We start from the raw sequence: 22,499 nt of genomic DNA, 5'->3' as shown, positions 1-22,499 counted from the left end.
CTTACCAACAGCGAATATGAACATGAATATGTTGTTACTTAAGAATTACTGAAACACTTATGTTTTTCGGCATTCAGCATCAACAATGATGAATTTGTCATTACAATTATTTAAATGATTAGAATTTTCAATATTCAAACTCTAAGCAGTAATGGGGAATTCATCTATTCACAAGTATTTGCCATTCAAAATCTAAATGACTAACTAAAATTTCACTAATTAAAAAAAAAACTTTAACTAATACATTGAAAACCTTTACCAGCTGTTGAATCTATTGTTAGAATTACATAAATAATTTGACATTTCAGCATTAAAAATCAACACTGATTGATACAATTACCTAAATTGTTAGAACTCTGGAATTTAAAATCTAATTCATTGGTAGAATTACTTACTTTTTCACCAATTTTCACAATTTAAAGTCTAAAAACTGACAATGATGAATTAATTGTTAGAATTACATACAAAATAAATAATTAAAATGTTCTGCATTAAAAATCAACACTGATTAATTTGTTGTTACAATTAAATTGCTAGAGTTTTTGGCTTCAAAATCCAACAATAAACAATTCATTGATAGAATCTCTCTTTTTTTTTTTCTCTTTTTTTTTTTGCAATTTTCACCATTCAAACTCTAATTGCAACAATAAAATACTTAGCAGAATTACCTAAATTGTTAACATTTTCACCATTAAAAATGTAACTGACAATGATGAATTAATTGTTAGAATTATACTTAATTAGAATTTTGTGGATTAAAAATCTGCATTAATTTATTGTTACAATTACTTACAATTTTAGCATTTTTGGTTTCAAAATTGAACGACTAACAATTCATTTATAGAATTACATTAACAGTTAAAATTTGTAACTTAATTTTTGTGCTATTCAAAGTCTAAACAGCAATGATGAATTAATCGGCATTCAAGATTAAACATAATGGTAAATTCACCGTATGAATCAGTTACATTTTTGGAATTTTCAAAATCAAACTGACATCAGTGAATTCATTGCTAAGGTCTTTGCACACTGAGTCCAAAATTTTCATCCGAAATTTTTGCACGTAAAAAAAAAAAAATACGACCTCATGTTGTGTCAGTCACGTTTACACACTGACCAGGGGCAAGTTCAAGCTCAAACCGTTGTGCACCGTTTTGCTACGGTTTCCGGTTTGAACGACATGTTTCCTGGAACAAATTAAGACGTATCAACCATCGTCACATGTTTAGAGCAAACACCAAACATCCCCTCTGCCTTTGACTCAATCAAGAGAGACCCTTAACCCCCCAATTATCCTGAAATGTGTCCCAAAAACATCTTTTCACACAAATGATGCGCTTTGCTAATATCTGATCAGGCAGATGTTTAGGATGTGACATGGTTTTTTCGCCACATGTGGTTTAGGGGGCACAGAAGGGCAAATGACGTGGGCTATGCCACTGTCGGGCTTGTTAAAGGGCCCTTTTGCCTGTCACAGGTGTCTCCTATTGTCCGTCTGCCAAAACGCCATGCACATCATGCCATCTTGTCTGAAAATTACACCCTTCACAGCAAACAAGCTTCTTCTTGTGGGAATGGATACTCTGTCAGCGCTGGTTTGCATGGGGAACGTGTAGCACTGGCAGTTGTATAGATCATCGTGTCAAATAGAATTAGAAATGTAGCATTATCATTTGAATCATCTGTGTTTTAATACAATTGCTCTTGTTGTAAATGGTGGCTATTTCACTGTGACACTGATGAGACGATAATGAGCACAGTGGGTGCTGTTGTGTGCACCATGTTTTGAAGAACACTGTTTATCGCTGCAGATACACACATAAACATGCAAATGATCCGTAGATAAAGTTAAATCGGGTAAATTCACTAAAGGCTCTTACATAATGGCCATATGTAAAAAGACTTTTTTTTTAAATGATGATGCTAAATACAAATAGTTTTTATTTGTAGTTAATTGTCGCTTTTTAAGTTACTGTACATTGCTCACTTCTTTGAAAACTTGGCGGAAATTTTAAATATTGTTGTATTTGCATCGTTATACCACTAGATAAAGTGTCATAACTAATATAGACAATCTTGCAGCATGCTAACAACCATTTAATATATTCTAAATATTTTTGAATATATTTCAAAATATACAAAAACATCTAAAATATTATATATCTAAAATATATTTTCGCCATGTTTGTATATTTATGAATGCATATTTAAAAAATGTAAATGTATTTTTAAAACCATTTTTAAATATTTTTTTCCTCCATATATTTTGATCCAAGAAAATACATTCACATTTGCCATGTCTGAAGAAAATTTGAAGAAAAATAAATAATGAATAAAGCCTAAATGTAGGCTATACTGTAAGACTGGAAATGTATTTTCTTGCCCCTGAAATACATTCTGAAATAAATTTTGGTTTATGAAGGTGAAAACTAATTATATTTTAAATATATATTTCATACTTCATTGAGCGTCACTATTTGTATTTGTATAGAAATATTCTGTCTATTTTGTCTATTAGGTATATTCAAAGAAACATCAGAAACACTATTGATATTTAGATCAAACATAATTGAGAACTCCATTAAGCTTTGTGAACTATGAAAGCGAAGCCTTTGAGAACTAAACATTTCCTCTATAGGCAGAATGAGCGTTACCATTATACAGTCGTGTTTGGTTTTTCACGCAGATAACCGGTAAATGTCACTATGTTCCTGAGACCATCCAGAGATGCCACACTCGGCCCCTCAGGCTGCACACCCTGTCACTAACTGTCCCGTGCCTGACAGGCAGCAGAGGAGCGCACAGCACCATTCATCCCTCAACCAACCCGACTGACCTAAATGTGCATACATAATTACAATAATAAAGCACAATAGTCATTTATATGTTGATACCAAAACAATATATATTTTATCAGAATACACAGTTGTTTTTGAATGGAAATAAATGCCGTTTGGTTCCAGATGGTGTAGTTTCATTGTCTACCAGCAGGGGCTGCTAATACTAATCAACCAAATACTGACACCCATACTACCTGCACCAGACTAGTAAGGAGTATCGTCTCAGTTTACTTATGTAACCATGGTTCCCTGAGTAGGGAACGAGACACTGCGTCCTCTAGGGGTCGCTATGTGTGTGTCATCAGGTGTCAAATAGCGAGGACACGGATCCACACACCTCTTAAACGTCTTACTAGTGCTCGCCATGACAAGGGAAGGAAAGATCGTTCTTACCACCGGAATGCAAGCTTCAAACAAAACAGTCACTTGAAGATGAAGAACAGGATGACGTGTTCTCCCGGCACCCCTTTATACTGTGGTCGCACCGGTAGTGACGTCATATGCGTTGTAGTTTTGAATGTATGCTTCAGACACGGGTCACGCCGAGGCATTCCCCATAGCGACCCCTAGAGGACGCAGTTCGAAGTTCCCATAAAAGGGAATTGAAGTGTTTTCAAGTATTTGGGGGGTGGGGGGTGGCTTAGTTTTGTCCTGTCCATTAAGTCCTAAACATTGCAATTTAAATTTAAAGGAATAATCAAAAATGAAGAGTTGCAGAAAATATACTCAGACCATCAAGGATATAGATAAGTATGTTTGTATTTTTTTTAATCACTACTCAATTGATATCTAAATAAAATGACACCTGCCTTTCAGAGGTATGATGAGGTTACTGTTGCAAGAGTAGTTTCCTCATTAAATAATTAATAATGACAGTTCTTCAGCCAGAAAATTAGTCAACGTAGACGTTCTATGCAAGCCATTTCACCTGAAGACATTTGTGCGCTATGTAAAAGGATTGTAAGCTTTCAGTAGATGGATTTCCAAAATCAAAGTAAACATTTTTTTTAAATAAATATTTTTTATAAAGTAAAACATTAAGCTGCCTTTAGATGTAGTTTGATAAAAGCCTGTTTATTATTACTTTTATTTACTTTTTATTATTACTTTCACTACCAAATTACAGACAAGGACACAAATCTGCAAGTCTGGTTTCTAAACCATTGTTCTCAGCATGGTTGTTGATAGTCGTTTGAAACCCTCCTGTGGTGAAACATGGAACAACAATACAAATATGTCTTGTCTGTCCGAAAACATATTGCATTCATTTTTTTTTCTCAAGCAATTCCCACAACATACATTTTTAATTAAATTTTAATATTTAATGTTGCATTATATATTAAACGGGGGTGGCTTAGTTTTGTCCTGTCCATTAAGTCCTAAACATTGCAATTTAAATTTAAAGGAATAATCAAAAATGAAGAGTTGCAGAAAATATACTCAGACCATCAAGGATATTAGATAAGTATGTTTCTTCATCAGAACAGATTTGGAGAAATGTAGCATTGCATCACTTGCTCAGCAATGGATGCTCTGCAGTGAATGGGTGCCGTCAGAATGAGAGTCCAAACAGCTGATAAAAACATTACAATAATCCACAAGTATCCATAATCCTACATTCATAATAACGCTTCTTCGTATTCTGATGGCACCCATTCACCCTTTCAATTTCTACAAATCTGATGAAGAAACAAACTCATCTATACATCTTGGATGGCCAGAGTAAATTTTCAGCAATTTTATTTATTTTTGGGTGAACCATTCCTCTAAGTAGTTTTTGTTTGTTTGTTTGTTTGTTTATTTGTTTTTCGTATTTTTTTTAATCACTACTCAATTGATATCTAAATAAAATGACACCTGCCTTTCAGAGGTATGATGAGGTTACTGTTGCAAGAGTAGTTTCCTCATTAAATAATGAATAATGACAGTTCTTCAGCCAGAAAATTAGTCAACGTAGACGTTCTATGCAAGCCATTTCACCTGAAGACATTTGTGCGCTATGTAAAAGGATTGTAAGCTTTCAGTAGATGGATTTCCAAAATCAAAGTAAACATTTTTTTTAAATAAATATTTTTTATAAAGTAAAACATTAAGCTGCCTTTAGATGTAGTTTGATAAAAGCCTGTTTATTATTACTTTTATTTACTTTTTATTATTACTTTCACTACCAAATTACAGACAAGGACACAAATCTGCAAGTCTGGTTTCTAAACCATTGTTCTCAGCATGGTTGTTGATAGTCGTTTGAAACCCTCCTGTGGTGAAACATGGAACAACAATACAAATATGTCTTGTCTGTCCGAAAACATATTGCATTCATTTTTTTTCCTCAAGCAATTCCCACAACATACATTTTTAATTAAATTTTAATATTTAATGTTGCATTATATATTAAACTGGTGCTTAGCATTTTTTTTTTTTTTTTTCAGAAAAGACGAATATAAAACTAACAAACAATCAACTGCTAAGCAGCAAATCACAAAAAGGAATAGATATGCCATGCATTAATATTAAACCTACATAACCTGATATTTATTTCAGAAGATAGTTGGACAGAAACATGCATGCTCTAATGGCCGCTAGAGGACGCAACACGACTACTAACTGCTTTATATAATACCATGAACTGCAGATAGGAATTTATTTAAATATATCTAACAATAAATTTTAATAAACTGCAGATAGGATTTTTAAAAAATATATCTAACAATACATTTTAATAATTGAATAATTTGTATAACAATCATATTTCTAATTGTTTTTATAATTTTATAAAATATAATCACAATATTATAAAATAACAAAATGTGTATGTAATGTTTTAATATATCAGATTGTTTATATTAATCATGTTATGCATTGTATTATTAAAAATGTATAATATATAAATAATACATTTAATATAATAATAATAATAATAATAGTGTATATCAAAATAATACATGTATATATTTAATTTTTTATGAAATTATTTAAAATATGTATATTTTATGAATGCTCTTATATTTACAGTGAAACTACAGTATTTCTGAACTCTGAGCTGTGAAGCGCAACTGCGCGTGCGCTCGTGTTCTCACGCTCGGATCAGTCAGAGTTAAACTGGAGTCTCGTCTGTCCACGCTGAGCGGCTTCACTATGAACACACATGTTATTTACTAACAGCCTGTGCAGCGCAGAGCGTCTGTTTTCAAAGGTAAACCATTTATTTGGGTTATAATGCTGTTTTATTGCCGCTCAGTTTGATGAGAGTGTCTTTTATCGGCCGGTATTGTACTACTGTCGCATCCGTGTATGAAAACAACTCAGATGAAAGTCTATTGATCTTACTGAAGTCTGATAAAGCCTTGCTTTTGGAGTGTTTATTTTGTCTAGACGCTAGAATAACTGACAGTCTTGTTTTTAAATATAGCCGGTTTACAACTAAAAGTTGCGTGTAAATACACTTTATGTGACTTTAGTTGCAACACATGTGAAGGCGATTGATGTTGCCGTTGGAGTCTTTTATCATTTATATTTACATCAAGAGCTCAAATAATGCTGCATTATGTATCTAAACTGAATTGTATCAGTCATATGTGTCTGTCTGAGAACTCTTGCATGTAAATAAATCCATCCCGGATCACGTTCAGCTTCCCAAATGAACATTTTGCCATGATGACTACTTTATTTAAATGTATTAATATTTAATATGTGAAAAGGGACTTATTTTCAGAATGGAAATGAGAAGGTAAATAGTGCTTTAGTTTCAGTGCACTACGCCATTTGCTGGTAGTTCCCATGAGACATGAGTTTCGTGTTGAAACCTTGAACTTCAGAAGGACATGATGCATTGTGGTCACCAGCCTACTTCCTTACCTTCTTTCAGGGCGCAAGGTGTGGCCCACGCCGGTTTCCACTTGAGTCTGCCGCTCTTGTGTTTAGCTACCTAATATCAAACACTTCACCGTGTCCTCAAATCCTCATATTGCATTCAAGGTGTTGCCAGAAGTCACTGGATTAGATGTTCTTTATGCATTGTACTAAAATAAATTCACCAGAGGAAGTGGTCCAGCGGAAACCATGTGTTTCTGTTTCTGAAACCCTCCAGTGAGAACTAATGAACCGCAGTCACACTGACATGTGCGGCCTGCTGCACATATGTGTAACCTCAGAAAGAGGATAATTGTGTCTGAGACACTTTGAGATGAGCCTTACATCATTACATTTTGCTTGTCATAATGTTGGAGGGTTAAGTGAAGCGTTATGGCCGCTGAAAGTTGAACTGTGACATTTGAGCATGTTTTGCAGACTGCTGATTTGTGTTGCGTGTATGCAATACTCTATTAGATCATCTGGGAAGAAAGTAACATGTTGTAGCCTGTCATCTAATAGGTTATGGGTTCTCTCTCTCTCTTTTTGTTGCTTCTAGAAATACTGTAGTTTAAAAGTGTTGTGAGTCACTCTCTTTGCACAGGCAGCTGGAAATGAGCTGTCATCACCAAAAATTCATATCTGGCTCATTTTCGACCTTTTAAAGTTTGGTGGACAGCTCTGCAAAATGGTTAGCGTTCCTCTTTAGTTCTGTAAAGTTGTTGTTGGTCTTCTATTTTTCATTATGGTGGATCTGATGAAAAGTTTGTGACATTAAGATGACAAACGTTCCAGACGCTCTTGAATTCTTCACACCTCGCACCTTTCCTTTGGTGTCCAGAGTTGAACTCAGAGTTGAAAAGGCCACTTGAGATTTCCCTGTTGAAGAGTCGGGGGGGAAGATAGGCTGAGCTATTTTAACTAGGGCTGCACGATAAATCGCATGCATATTTAACGCGCATCTTGTCAGTAAAGTCGGTTCTGTAATCAGCGGTAAATCTCCATCACCTGCGGGCTTTCACATGGAGCAGCATTAACTACACAGAGCCGTTGTTCACTGACAAGCTGCGCAAAACCACGATCATATTTTGCGCATGTTTTGCGCAGCTTGTCGGTGAACAACGGCTCTGTGTAGTTAAATATCGCATGCGATTTATCGTGCAGCCCTAATTTTAACAGAACATTGCTATTGTTGTTGATTTGTTAGACTTGGGCAACACATAATGAACAGTTTTTCATTGTGTATAAGCACCAGGCTTAGCCTGATCATCAATCAAAATAATAATAATATTAATAATAATAATAAAAAATAAAAAAATTATAATAATAATTAATACAATACAATATATATGTATGCCCACACATATGCATACACATGTGTACACACACTTACCCAGAAAGATACCTCATGATAATACCTCAATTAAGAATTTGGTTTAAAACAGTCACCGCCAATGGTACAAATGATCTTTTATATAGGTTCTTTTTAGCCAGCGGTATACGCAGCCTGCGCCCTGATTTCCTGAATTCCTTGGAAAAAATGCTCGCAGTGCACGCCGATTGCCCCCTCGGAGGCATCGCGTGCGTGCTCTTCGCCCAAACAAATAATGCATAGATCGTGTGTGTCATCAGATGTTAAACAACGTCAACACGGATGCACACATTCTTAAACGCTTTGCTAGTTCTCGCCATAATGAGATGAATAGAGATCGCTCTTACCACAGAAATGCACGCTTCAAACAAAACAGTCAATGAAGACGAAGAAGAGAATGATGTGTGCTCCCGGCGCCTATTTATACTATAGTCGCACCGGTAGTGACGTCATGGCTGTCGCCAGCCAACGAGTTGGTGTTTTTTCAATGTATGCTTCAGACACGGGTCACGCCGAGGCATTCCCCATAGCGACCCCTAGAGGACGCAGTTCGAAGTTCCCATAAAAGGGAATTGAAGTGTTTTCAAGTATTTGGGGGGTGGGGGGTGGCTTAGTTTTGTCCTGTCCATTAAGTCCTAAACATTGCAATTTAAATTTAAAGGAATAATCAAAAATGAAGAGTTGCAGAAAATATACTCAGACCATCAAGGATATTAGATAAGTATGTTTCTTCATCAGAACAGATTTGGAGAAATGTAGCATTGCATCACTTGCTCAGCAATGGATGCTCTGCAGTGAATGGGTGCCGTCAGAATGAGAGTCCAAACAGCTGATAAAAACATTACAATAATCCACAAGTATCCATAATCCTACATTCATAATAACGCTTCTTCGTATTCTGATGGCACCCATTCACCCTTTCAATTTCTACAAATCTGATGAAGAAACAAACTCATCTATACATCTTGGATGGCCAGAGTAAATTTTCAGCAATTTTATTTATTTTTGGGTGAACCATTCCTCTAAGTAGTTTTTGTTTGTTTGTTTGTTTGTTTATTTGTTTTTCGTATTTTTTTTAATCACTACTCAATTGATATCTAAATAAAATGACACCTGCCTTTCAGAGGTATGATGAGGTTACTGTTGCAAGAGTAGTTTCCTCATTAAATAATGAATAATGACAGTTCTTCAGCCAGAAAATTAGTCAACGTAGACGTTCTATGCAAGCCATTTCACCTGAAGACATTTGTGCGCTATGTAAAAGGATTGTAAGCTTTCAGTAGATGGATTTCCAAAATCAAAGTAAACATTTTTTTTAAATAAATATTTTTTATAAAGTAAAACATTAAGCTGCCTTTAGATGTAGTTTGATAAAAGCCTGTTTATTATTACTTTTATTTACTTTTTATTATTACTTTCACTACCAAATTACAGACAAGGACACAAATCTGCAAGTCTGGTTTCTAAACCATTGTTCTCAGCATGGTTGTTGATAGTCGTTTGAAACCCTCCTGTGGTGAAACATGGAACAACAATACAAATATGTCTTGTCTGTCCGAAAACATATTGCATTCATTTTTTTTCCTCAAGCAATTCCCACAACATACATTTTTAATTAAATTTTAATATTTAATGTTGCATTATATATTAAACTGGTGCTTAGCATTTTTTTTTTTTTTTTTTCAGAAAAGACGAATATAAAACTAACAAACAATCAACTGCTAAGCAGCAAATCACAAAAAGGAATAGATATGCCATGCATTAATATTAAACCTACATAACCTGATATTTATTTCAGAAGATAGTTGGACAGAAACATGCATGCTCTAATGGCCGCTAGAGGACGCAACACGACTACTAACTGCTTTATATAATACCATGAACTGCAGATAGGAATTTATTTAAATATATCTAACAATAAATTTTAATAAACTGCAGATAGGATTTTTAAAAAATATATCTAACAATACATTTTAATAATTGAATAATTTGTATAACAATCATATTTCTAATTGTTTTTATAATTTTATAAAATATAATCACAATATTATAAAATAACAAAATGTGTATGTAATGTTTTAATATATCAGATTGTTTATATTAATCATGTTATGCATTGTATTATTAAAAATGTATAATATATAAATAATACATTTAATATAATAATAATAATAATAATAGTGTATATCAAAATAATACATGTATATATTTAATTTTTTATGAAATTATTTAAAATATGTATATTTTATGAATGCTCTTATATTTACAGTGAAACTACAGTATTTCTGAACTCTGAGCTGTGAAGCGCAACTGCGCGTGCGCTCGTGTTCTCACGCTCGGATCAGTCAGAGTTAAACTGGAGTCTCGTCTGTCCACGCTGAGCGGCTTCACTATGAACACACATGTTATTTACTAACAGCCTGTGCAGCGCAGAGCGTCTGTTTTCAAAGGTAAACCATTTATTTGGGTTATAATGCTGTTTTATTGCCGCTCAGTTTGATGAGAGTGTCTTTTATCGGCCGGTATTGTACTACTGTCGCATCCGTGTATGAAAACAACTCAGATGAAAGTCTATTGATCTTACTGAAGTCTGATAAAGCCTTGCTTTTGGAGTGTTTATTTTGTCTAGACGCTAGAATAACTGACAGTCTTGTTTTTAAATATAGCCGGTTTACAACTAAAAGTTGCGTGTAAATACACTTTATGTGACTTTAGTTGCAACACATGTGAAGGCGATTGATGTTGCCGTTGGAGTCTTTTATCATTTATATTTACATCAAGAGCTCAAATAATGCTGCATTATGTATCTAAACTGAATTGTATCAGTCATATGTGTCTGTCTGAGAACTCTTGCATGTAAATAAATCCATCCCGGATCACGTTCAGCTTCCCAAATGAACATTTTGCCATGATGACTACTTTATTTAAATGTATTAATATTTAATATGTGAAAAGGGACTTATTTTCAGAATGGAAATGAGAAGGTAAATAGTGCTTTAGTTTCAGTGCACTACGCCATTTGCTGGTAGTTCCCATGAGACATGAGTTTCGTGTTGAAACCTTGAACTTCAGAAGGACATGATGCATTGTGGTCACCAGCCTACTTCCTTACCTTCTTTCAGGGCGCAAGGTGTGGCCCACGCCGGTTTCCACTTGAGTCTGCCGCTCTCAGATGAAAGTCTATTGATCTTACTGAAGTCTGATAAAGCCTTGCTTTTGGAGTGTTTATTTTGTCTAGACGCTAGAATAACTGACAGTCTTGTTTTTAAATATAGCCGGTTTACAACTAAAAGTTGCGTGTAAATACACTTTATGTGACTTTAGTTGCAACACATGTGAAGGCGATTGATGTTGCCGTTGGAGTCTTTTATCATTTATATTTACATCAAGAGCTCAAATAATGCTGCATTATGTATCTAAACTGAATTGTATCAGTCATATGTGTCTGTCTGAGAACTCTTGCATGTAAATAAATCCATCCCGGATCACGTTCAGCTTCCCAAATGAACATTTTGCCATGATGACTACTTTATTTAAATGTATTAATATTTAATATGTGAAAAGGGACTTATTTTCAGAATGGAAATGAGAAGGTAAATAGTGCTTTAGTTTCAGTGCACTACGCCATTTGCTGGTAGTTCCCATGAGACATGAGTTTCGTGTTGAAACCTTGAACTTCAGAAGGACATGATGCATTGTGGTCACCAGCCTACTTCCTTACCTTCTTTCAGGGCGCAAGGTGTGGCCCACGCCGGTTTCCACTTGAGTCTGCCGCTCTTGTGTTTAGCTACCTAATATCAAACACTTCACCGTGTCCTCAAATCCTCATATTGCATTCAAGGTGTTGCCAGAAGTCACTGGATTAGATGTTCTTTATGCATTGTACTAAAATAAATTCACCAGAGGAAGTGGTCCAGCGGAAACCATGTGTTTCTGTTTCTGAAACCCTCCAGTGAGAACTAATGAACCGCAGTCACACTGACATGTGCGGCCTGCTGCACATATGTGTAACCTCAGAAAGAGGATAATTGTGTCTGAGACACTTTGAGATGAGCCTTACATCATTACATTTTGCTTGTCATAATGTTGGAGGGTTAAGTGAAGCGTTATGGCCGCTGAAAGTTGAACTGTGACATTTGAGCATGTTTTGCAGACTGCTGATTTGTGTTGCGTGTATGCAATACTCTATTAGATCATCTGGGAAGAAAGTAACATGTTGTAGCCTGTCATCTAATAGGTTATGGGTTCTCTCTCTCTCTTTTTGTTGCTTCTAGAAATACTGTAGTTTAAAAGTGTTGTGAGTCACTCTCTTTGCACAGGCAGCTGGAAATGAGCTGTCATCACCAAAAATTCATATCTGGCTCATTTTCGACCTTTTAAAGTTTGGTGGACAGCTCTGCAAAATGGTTAGCGTTCCTCTTTAGTTCTGTAAAGTTGTTGTTGGTCTTCTATTTTTCATTATGGTGGATCTGATGAAAAGTTTGTGACATTAAGATGACAAACGTTCCAGACGCTCTTGAATTCTTCACACCTCGCACCTTTCCTTTGGTGTCCAGAGTTGAACTCAGAGTTGAAAAGGCCACTTGAGATTTCCCTGTTGAAGAGTCGGGGGGGAAGATAGGCTGAGCTATTTTAACTAGGGCTGCACGATAAATCGCATGCATATTTAACGCGCATCTTGTCAGTAAAGTCGGTTCTGTAATCAGCGGTAAATCTCCATCACCTGCGGGCTTTCACATGGAGCAGCATTAACTACACAGAGCCGTTGTTCACTGACAAGCTGCGCAAAACCACGATCATATTTTGCGCATGTTTTGCGCAGCTTGTCGGTGAACAACGGCTCTGTGTAGTTAAATATCGCATGCGATTTATCGTGCAGCCCTAATTTTAACAGAACATTGCTATTGTTGTTGATTTGTTAGACTTGGGCAACACATAATGAACAGTTTTTCATTGTGTATAAGCACCAGGCTTAGCCTGATCATCAATCAAAATAATAATAATATTAATAATAATAATAAAAAATAAAAAAATTATAATAATAATTAATACAATACAATATATATGTATGCCCACACATATGCATACACATGTGTACACACACTTACCCAGAAAGATACCTCATGATAATACCTCAATTAAGAATTTGGTTTAAAACAGTCACCGCCAATGGTACAAATGATCTTTTATATAGGTTCTTTTTAGCCAGCGGTATACGCAGCCTGCGCCCTGATTTCCTGAATTTTATTTTAGCTGTATTTGATTTTATATTTAATGAAAATAATTGTAATATTTTTTGTACTTAATGCTTTTGTCCATTTTTTTTACTTTTCTACCTAGCTTTCATTTTTATTTTTTTCAGTATAATTTCTTATGCATTTATTTCAGTATTTTGTCATTTTAGTACTTTAATTTAAACTTATTTTATTTCAGTTAATTGCAAAGACAATGTTTTAAATTTTCAAAATGTTCAAGTTTAAGCTTTTCTATCTAATTATTATATTTTATTTCAGTTTTATTTCAATTAATGAAAATTATTTTTAATAGTTTTTGTTTTAGTAATTGATGTGCTTTTGTCATTTTTATTCATTTTTGATGTGTTTTAATATTTCTATTTTAGCTTTATTTTATACTTATTACTGCTTAGGAAACTAACTGAAATAAATTAAATATAAATATCAAATAAATACGATTTAAATATAACTTCAGTTTTTTATTTAAATTAATTTTGTTTTACATATTTTGCGCATGTTTTGCGCAGCTTGTCGGTGAACAACGGCTCTGTGTAGTTAAATATCGCATGCGATTTATCGTGCAGCCCTAATTTTAACAGAACATTGCTATTGTTGTTGATTTGTTAGACTTGGGCAACACATAATGAACAGTTTTTCATTGTGTATAAGCACCAGGCTTAGCCTGATCATCAATCAAAATAATAATAATATTAATAATAATAATAAAAAATAAAAAAATTATAATAATAATTAGCCTGATCATCAATCAAAATAATAATAATATTAATAATAATAATAAAAAAAAATAATAATAAAAGTCAGATGGATTGTTATAGTTCACCCCAAAAAAATGATAACACAAATGAAGACATTTTTTAATGAAACCTAAGACATTTCTCCTCCACTGAACGTTATATGAACTTTTCGAAGCATTAACATTTTGGTATAATGGATAGATAGAACTCTCTCAGGTTTCATTAAAAATACATTAATTTGTGAGGATGAATAAAACTCTTATGGGTTTGGAACAACAATGGTGAGTAAATAATGACAGAATTTTTGTTCCAATTTTCATAGCTCTTCCAATTAGAAAAAACAAACAAACTGGAAGCACTATAAAAATATAAATAAAATATACTATATTAATATAAGAAAATATTATTCTTAATTCCTTTTTCCTGTGATTAATTACTCTCGGTTACTCTAAGTTAGGCTTATGCACATAAGTTTAAGATATTGGCATATGGACTTTAGGTTGTGACATTATGTGTTTAATTATTAAATCCACTTGTTTGTTTCCCAGGGATATATCATAGTGTGTATCACATGCTAAACTAATAGTCCAGACTTGTTCTCTGCACAGTTTGAGAAGATCCATGGAATACAGTAAATGAGATCTTGCAAAACCCCTATTTATTTATTTATTTATGTTAATTTATTGGTTGTTTGACTCTTGGGTTTCGGTGAGATTCTGCAGCTTGGTTGCGTAACTTCAAATTACGTGGTCAGTCCATGGAAAGTCCGAGCCTGATGTGAAACTGATGTGGCTAAACTTCACTTTTGTACACAATTTATTGAATATAACCTACATGGGAAAGTTCAAGTATTTCTTGAAGTCATTCTCAAAACGAACCCAAAGCTGTCCATGAAAGGTGAATATTCACACTTCCATGTAAACTGTAGTGCATCTCTGCTATGTGTATTGCTCTTGCTGCATGTCTGCATATTGGCTACTGCCAGTAAAACCTGCTGTATTGAGCACAGATCAGTGTTAAGGATCTTTCCCCATCAGCACCTTTTCATTGCCCTCCTGCCGCTGACCTGTGATTGATTGTATTCACAAAGGAAACGCTCCTGCTGTGCAAACAACAGCCTGGTGGTGGTGACACACCTATGCCTTTGGCTGAACATCACATGGTATTTTCAACAGGATCCAACTGTGGATTTAGAGCTTGCATTTAGTTTAAAGGAGTGATGTATGATGACATTTTGTAGTGGTGTAAATAAAAATAAAAATTCCAGTATGCTGTTGTCAAAATGGGTAAAAACCATTTTCGAAAAGTTGAAATTGTTTACATTAACAAAACAGTTTAGTTTCACTTAGACCTTAGATCTTTAGCATCTCACATAATTGCACTTAAATTGTGCCACTGGTTTTGTCTGAAACCTCAAAGAAGAATGGCTGCATCACAGCAGACTTATAATTGAAAGCATGCGGTTATTTGTTAAGATCTGTGGGTGACTTCTGTCTCTTTAGTTTCATGAGAAATTTGAAACACAGCTTTGGCTTTGCTTGGACAGTGATAAACCTGTTTGATCAGCCTTGAAGCTGGTTTATTTTGTTAAGCCTAAAGAAAAATGTTTCATGGTTTTAAGTAACCATTTATTGCACAAGGATGGACGGTAGTCCTAGTGGCCCACATTTTTGATCCCATGATTTCTGTCAAGCCATTAAGTTCCCCGACTCATAGACGAGACTCACTGTGGTAAATAAATTATGCTTGCATCTCTTGCTAGCTGTGACCTGTTTTCTCTGGTCAGCTTATAGGAGACTTAATGCTTCTCAGAGAAGCCTTTCCCTACAGCAGTAACAGAAATCAAGGTGTTTTAGCACAAGATCAAGTCTTATGCCTGTGATCTGTTCATTGTGGCTCATTTGACTTCTCAAGAGGTTGATGATTACGTGCAGAAAGAATTTGGATAGTGCTGTTTCATTATTTAATCACCTAGCCTACATGTTGAAAATCTGTACTGCGTATGACTCTATTTCTTCCGTGGAACACAAATGAAGAAATGCTGAATAATGTAGGCTAACGCCAATGTTTTACATATAATGAAAGTGAAAGGGGATGTGGGCTGTTTATTTGTATATTATTTAGTATTTCACAGAAAACATCCTGCTAACATATTAAGAAGTTTAAAATACTATCAGGAAAAACAAATGTAAAAATTGTACCTTTATGGGTACATAATCTTGTTTTTTGCACATTCTCTACCCCTAAAGGTGCACATTAGTACCTTAAAGTAGGAGGCTAATATGTACCCTTAATGTATACATTGGGGTAAATAAGGTAAAAAGTTATCCCTTTGAGGGCACTGCCCCAGTGACAAGCCGTTGTACCCCTAAAGGTACAATTTTAGCCCTTTTTTTTTTTCCCGAGAGTGAAGGGAAGTTTGAAAGGGAAATTTGGGTTTCCATTTATACGATCTGAATGGGACAGGTGGTTAAACAGAGAAAGGTGCCCATGTGTCTCAGCAGAGCAGTTGTCTGGTGAACTGTAGACTCTAAGAGTCCCACCTGTCCACAGAGAATGTGAACTAACAGACCTCGACAGTTTTCAACACATGGTGGCAAGTATCAGCTGTGGAAGTCCTGCTCTGTCCATTTCTGATTCCATTGTGTCGCCACAGAGGTTCATAGGACCAAGTAACATTTCCTTCATAGTTAATTTGATTCCTCAAACAAAAGGCAACAAAATGAGAGAAGTGTTTACGTTTTCTTTCTAGAATCTAATTGGTCTAACTTTTGAGTCACACTTTTGAGTTGCATTTTTATTCAAATTGACTTACAGACAATTTATTAATGGTTCATTCACCCTGAAATAACCAGATTATATTTCACAGTGGGGCTAGTTATTACCAGCACAGAACCAAAAATTTGGTAATACTTTAGTAGGGACCTATTCTCACTATTAACTAGTTGCTTATTAGCATGCCTATTATTAAAGGGTTAGCTCACCCCAAAATGAAAAATTATGCCATTAATTACTCACCCTCATGTCGTTCCAAACCCGTAAGACCTTCGTTCATCTTCGGAACACAAATTAAGATATTTTTGATGGAATCTGAGAGCTCTCTGACCCTCCCATAGACAGCAACGCAACTGAAATGTTCCCAGGTCCAGAAACGCAGTAAGGACATCGGTAAAACAGGCTCAACTTCAATTTTGCGAAGCTACGAGAATACCTTTTGTGCGCAAAGAAAACAAAACTGACGACTTTATTCAACAATTCTTCTCCCCCGAGTTACTGTCTTCCGCCATTTTGGAGAGTATCACAACGCATACGCACGCTTTACCCTAAGCGTAAACAACACTGATTACACTGATTACGTTCTTGGGTACTCTCCAAAATGGCAGACGACGTAACTCGGGGGAGAAGAATTGTTAAATTATGTAATTTTTGTTTTCTTTGCGCATAAAAAGTATTCTCATAGCTTCGCAAAATTGAAGTTGAGCCACTGATGTCACATGGATTGTTTTACCGATGTCCTTATTACGTTTCTGTCAGGGAACATTTCAGTTGCGTTTCTGTATATGCAGGGTCAGAGAGCTCTCAGATTCCATCAAAAATATCTTAATTTGTGTTCTGAAGATGAACGGAGGTCTTATGGGTTTTGAACAACATGAGGGTGAGTAATTAATGACAGAATTTTTCATTTTGGGGTGAACTAGCCCTTTAACATATTGGCTGTTTATTAGTACTTATAAAGCACATATTCTGCATGACCATATTCTACATCCCTAATTCTACCCAATACCTAAACTTAATAACTATTACCGTATTGGCCCGAATATAAGACGACCCTGATTATAAGACGACCCCCCTTTTTCCAGATGTACCTTTTGGAAAAAGGCTTTTTAAAAACCAAATCTTGTTTTTTCTCAGTAAAACACATTTTGTCTTCAATTATTTTCATATTGCATATTTTTCCTATTTTAATTTTTGTTTTGAAAGTATGGTAAAAACTGGTAAAATGTACCAACAATCACATTTAAAAAAAATACACTTTTTGATATACCATAAAAAAAAAAAAAACAGGTAGCCCATCTGAATTAGGACATTTAGGCTATCCATCTAATAGTAGCCTACCAAAATCTTATTAACAGTAGAAGTAAAATCTTACTGTAGTCTTCAAATCTGGGTACTGACTTACGTTTTAAAATCACAAAGGGAGTTTGGTCCCATCAGGCTAACGTGACAGTCACGACTCATGCAGCTGTAAGGTTTTCTGCTTCTTTTGTTTTTACTCGCGATCTTTACAACACGCATTACATTACGTATTTCATGGCACACTCGTTTTATGCGTATTTGGCGCCACCTATTGTTGTGGGTGTATTATTGACATGTCAAAGTCTAGACCCTGAATATAAGACGACCGCGTTTTTTCAGATGTATTTCCAAGAAAAAAACATCGTCTTATATTCAGGTCAATACGGTAATAAGCTGCAAATTAGGAGTTTGAGGCAAAAGTCGTAATTAATAGTTTGTTAATAGGGAGAATTGGACCTTAAAATAAAGTGTGCCCGAAAATATACTTGCTCAAATATCAAATTGCCATCAAAGCTTGGGTTTGTGTATGAGAATCTGACCACATTGGTTCATCTACATGGAAAGGTAAAGGCTGAATTGTTGGCCTGCACAGCGATGTGTAATAGTTGATGGATTGCCCATGTGACTTAAGTCCTGGTGTTCTTGTGCACTGTGTGAGTTTTTTCTCCAGCACTTTTCCTGACAAGAATGTTGTCTGAAGAATTAGCTGACATCACAGCACTTGTCTGTTTTTGGCTCATGATGAATGTGCAACTCCACCTCACATGGATGTCTGTCAGCTTCAGGCAGAACTTGGATGAATTTTGTTATATTGATGGAATGTGGATGCCTCATCATTTTCATGTGTTTTAGCCAAGCAGACCTGAAGGTGGCTCAGTAGAGGATTAGTAAAGCATCATATTCAGCGACCTCTAAGGAACAAGTTTGCACATGCCTAGATGAGCCAATTTACTCAAAGTCTTCTGTTTGTTTTGTTCCTTTTCCAGATTTTGAAATGAAGAAGGACATTGATACTCTAATAGCTGAAGAACGGGCTGAGATCATCAAAAAATATGAGAAGGCAAGTTACATCCTTTCAGTTGTCTACCTTCTGACTTTCTGTAGTTTTGATCTTTGTCCGGTTCAGCCGATGTCCAGACAAGGGGAAACTGGTTAATGATTGTCCATGACCCTCAGTGACATGGACAGCAATGCATACTGACAAAGTACTCCAAGTAAAGTAGTAAGTGGTCATTAATCAGATCAGATGCTTTTGCAGTACACGCAGTCCTCTTGGAGATGCCAAGATTTGGGGTACGCCACTGCTTGGAGTAGCCTAGGGTGTATTGTGTATTGCTCAAGGGAATGATTGTGATAGCTCATGGATCAACTATCCCAGATATTTAACCACTAGACTACACCACCCAAAAGTTACTGCAGTTTGCTGTTCTTGGCAAGGAACAGCTTTCCTTAGAAATGCTGCACAAAACTTATGTGAGAAGTTCTTGAAATGCTGATATACCAATGTTATTATGATTGGTAGGTAAAGGTTCATGTTGTGGTAATTTTTTGGATAGATTGTGGGTGAGTTTGCCTTGCAGTCATGACTTGGTTTTATTTATAGGTACCACCTATGGAAACTTTTCAGACAGGCTTCAGATGCATAAAACGTCTAATGATCTAAAACAGGGGTGTCCAGTCTTGCTGAGTGTAGTTCCAACACACTTACCTGGAAGTTTCTAGTGAGTCTGAGGACCTTGAGTTGATTAGCTAGTTCAGGTGTGTTTAATTAGGGTTGGAGCGAAACTCTGCAGGACAGTGGCCCTCCAGGAACCGGTTTAGATGGCCTTCATCTGAAACTAATTCAAATGAGATTTAGATAAGACCAAGTTCAAATGTAAATATCTTGTGACTACAATGTGTGTTCCTCTGTATTAGTTTCTTCTGCTCTTAATTGCTCCATCAGATGCCATTTTTATTGTGTGTAAACTGCACAGCACACACAGGGTTGTGGGATATCATGGACACTGAAGGTATACATCTGTGCTGCACACTGTACATTTCAATATGTTAACGTTACTTGAAAAAAACCATGCAAACATATTGCCTCAGAAAAATCTAGTGAAGGTTGCTCATTATATTAGTTCATGCAGAAGCCAATTTATGAAAACTTGAATATACCATGTAACCTTAACTAGATTTTTCTGAAGCAATAAGAGGCAATAAGTGTATTCACAAAAGCTTACCCAGAAGAAGGCCAGATCTTAGTAGACAGGATGTTATGTGAACATTGGACAATCCTTTGTGCCTTCATGCTTCCATATACAGCTTGCAAAACCAGCAAGTTTTAGCTTTCAGACACAGCCAAAATCTTTTGAGGAGGAAGTGTTTTGACGGACAACGGCTGGATGTCATGCTAACATTGCTGCTACACTCAAATATTGACTACAGTCTGCATACTTGGAAGTTCTCAGCGTACTTCAGATACCTTTAGATAAGGCTGTGGAGCTTAGACAGATAAGATGTTCAGGATAGACCGAAATATAATCTGTTAGCAGAAATTGTAGATTCTGGGGGTTTCTTGTATCAATCTATTTTGGAGATCTGAATTGTTCTATACAAGAAGTGGGGTGTTTTCAAATGTTCTTTCTTACAAGGAATAGACTAGTTAACCCCAAATAAAAATTTGCTGAAAAATTTATTGACCCCCAGATCATCAATGATTGTTCATGGTAACAGAGTTAGATCAATTTAGCATCACTTGCTCACCAATGGATCCTCTGCAGTGAATGGGTGCCGTCAGAATGAGAGTCCAAACAGCTGATAAAAACATCACAATGATCCACAAGTAATCCAGGCTCCAGTCCATTAATTAACATCTTGTGAAGTGAAAAGCTGCATATTTGTAAGAAGCAAATCCATCATTAAGGCATTTTAACTTTAAACCATCACTTCTGGCCAAAAAACAAATCCGTAATCCATAATAATGTTTCCTTCAGTGAAAAAGTCCAAAATCCACATCAGAAGTAATTTAGACTGTTTTTGCTTATAAACGGTGCTTTATATGTGCATATTTCTCTCCGAATTCATACAAGATGACTTTTTCGACTGGAGAAAATTTGGGGAACTTTTCCTTTAAGAGTTCCAGTCATCTCTTGGTTTGAGGGTCTTTTGCCTTTGCTCCAGTTTCTCAGTTTGTTTGTTGGGCCGGTTGCAGGGCAGGCAGGAGGGTGTGCACATTAACCCCTGGGAGGATGCCGACTACAGCATCTACAAGGTCACGGACCGCTTCGGTTTCCTGCAGTAAGTCTCGCCTGTCCTGGCAGTTTTAACACTCAGTCTAGAGAGACGATGACAACTCTGTCTTCAGTTGAAGATTTTAAACGCTCAACAGTTTCATCAGAGAATATGTGCAAACTATGTTATGAAGAATATGGCTTTTATGTGTATTTTGGGTAATAGTTGACTGTGACCGTTAGAACGTGTTGTCAGGATTATTTTTCATAAATCCACAGTAAAATCTCATGTTATTTGAATGAAGCTTCTGATTCATGTAAATATATATATACTATACTTCTGATTCATGTAATACTTGTACAGGTTAAACAATAATTTCCCCTTTGTGATTTGTTTTTCCCAGTGAAGAGGAACTGCCAACACCCACCGCAGCAGAGGATAAGGTGACTTTAGGATATCAGCTTTCTTTGCACCTGAAATTACTGTTAAATCTTTTATGGCAAAATTCAGTTTAGAGAAATTAGCCCATTGAATTATGGTGTTCTTTCTGAATGTCCTCTTTGTTTTATGAATATTTTAGATTTAAGACTAAAATTCAATGTGCTGTTTCCCTAGTACAAACTCCATGAGGTTGAAAGAGAGGAAAAATGGGTTAAGATGGTGAAAAAGTGGGACAAGTACCGCAACAGTGAAAAGGTAACTTATAAATGTGATCGTTCCAGGTTTAACTGGATGAGTCACATTTGAAGCCATTTTAAAATAGTTTGGCTAATCAACTATATTAAAGGGGTCATATGATGCGATTTCAATTTTTCCTTTCTCTTTGGAGTGTTACAAGCTCTTGGTGCATAAAGAAGATCTGTAAAGTTGCAAAGACTAAAGTCTCAAATCCAAAGAGATATTCTTTATAAAAGTTAAGAGTCAACCACACCTACCTAAAACGGCTCGTTCTAACACACCCCCACATATCTACATCACTATCTCGGAAGATTTGCATAACGCCGCCCAAACGTTCACGCAAAGAAAGAAGGCGTAACTTATATTCTCGCTGTAGTATTGTTGTTGCCGCCACCGCCATGTCGTGAAGGCGCTGTGTGCTTCGTTGTGAAAGCGAAACTACTTTGTTTGACCTTCCAAAAGAGGACGATATCTGCTT

General features: G+C 35.6%; 1 protein-coding gene across 1 annotated transcript in view; it reads left to right on the top strand.

Annotated features, from left to right (window-relative positions):
• The first annotated feature begins 10,386 nt into the window (after positions 1 to 10,386).
• Positions 10,387 to 22,499, top strand: part of LOC107707557 (USP6 N-terminal-like protein) — a 28,745-nt gene continuing 16,632 nt past the window's right edge. Inside the window, exons 1-5 of the mRNA XM_016511624.1 lie at positions 10,387 to 10,511; positions 19,114 to 19,187; positions 21,324 to 21,409; positions 21,747 to 21,786; positions 21,959 to 22,039. Coding sequence (XP_016367110.1) covers positions 19,122 to 19,187; positions 21,324 to 21,409; positions 21,747 to 21,786; positions 21,959 to 22,039 — 273 coding nt within the window. The 5' untranslated portion in view covers positions 10,387 to 10,511; positions 19,114 to 19,121. The remainder of the gene's footprint in view (positions 10,512 to 19,113; positions 19,188 to 21,323; positions 21,410 to 21,746; positions 21,787 to 21,958; positions 22,040 to 22,499) is intronic.

The sequence above is a fragment of the Sinocyclocheilus rhinocerous genome, unplaced genomic scaffold (assembly GCF_001515625.1).
Source record: "Sinocyclocheilus rhinocerous isolate Xijiao unplaced genomic scaffold, SAMN03320098_v1.1 scaffold1376, whole genome shotgun sequence".
Classification (NCBI taxonomy): domain Eukaryota; kingdom Metazoa; phylum Chordata; class Actinopteri; order Cypriniformes; family Cyprinidae; genus Sinocyclocheilus; species Sinocyclocheilus rhinocerous.
This window is presented reverse-complemented; position numbering and strand designations above follow the sequence as displayed.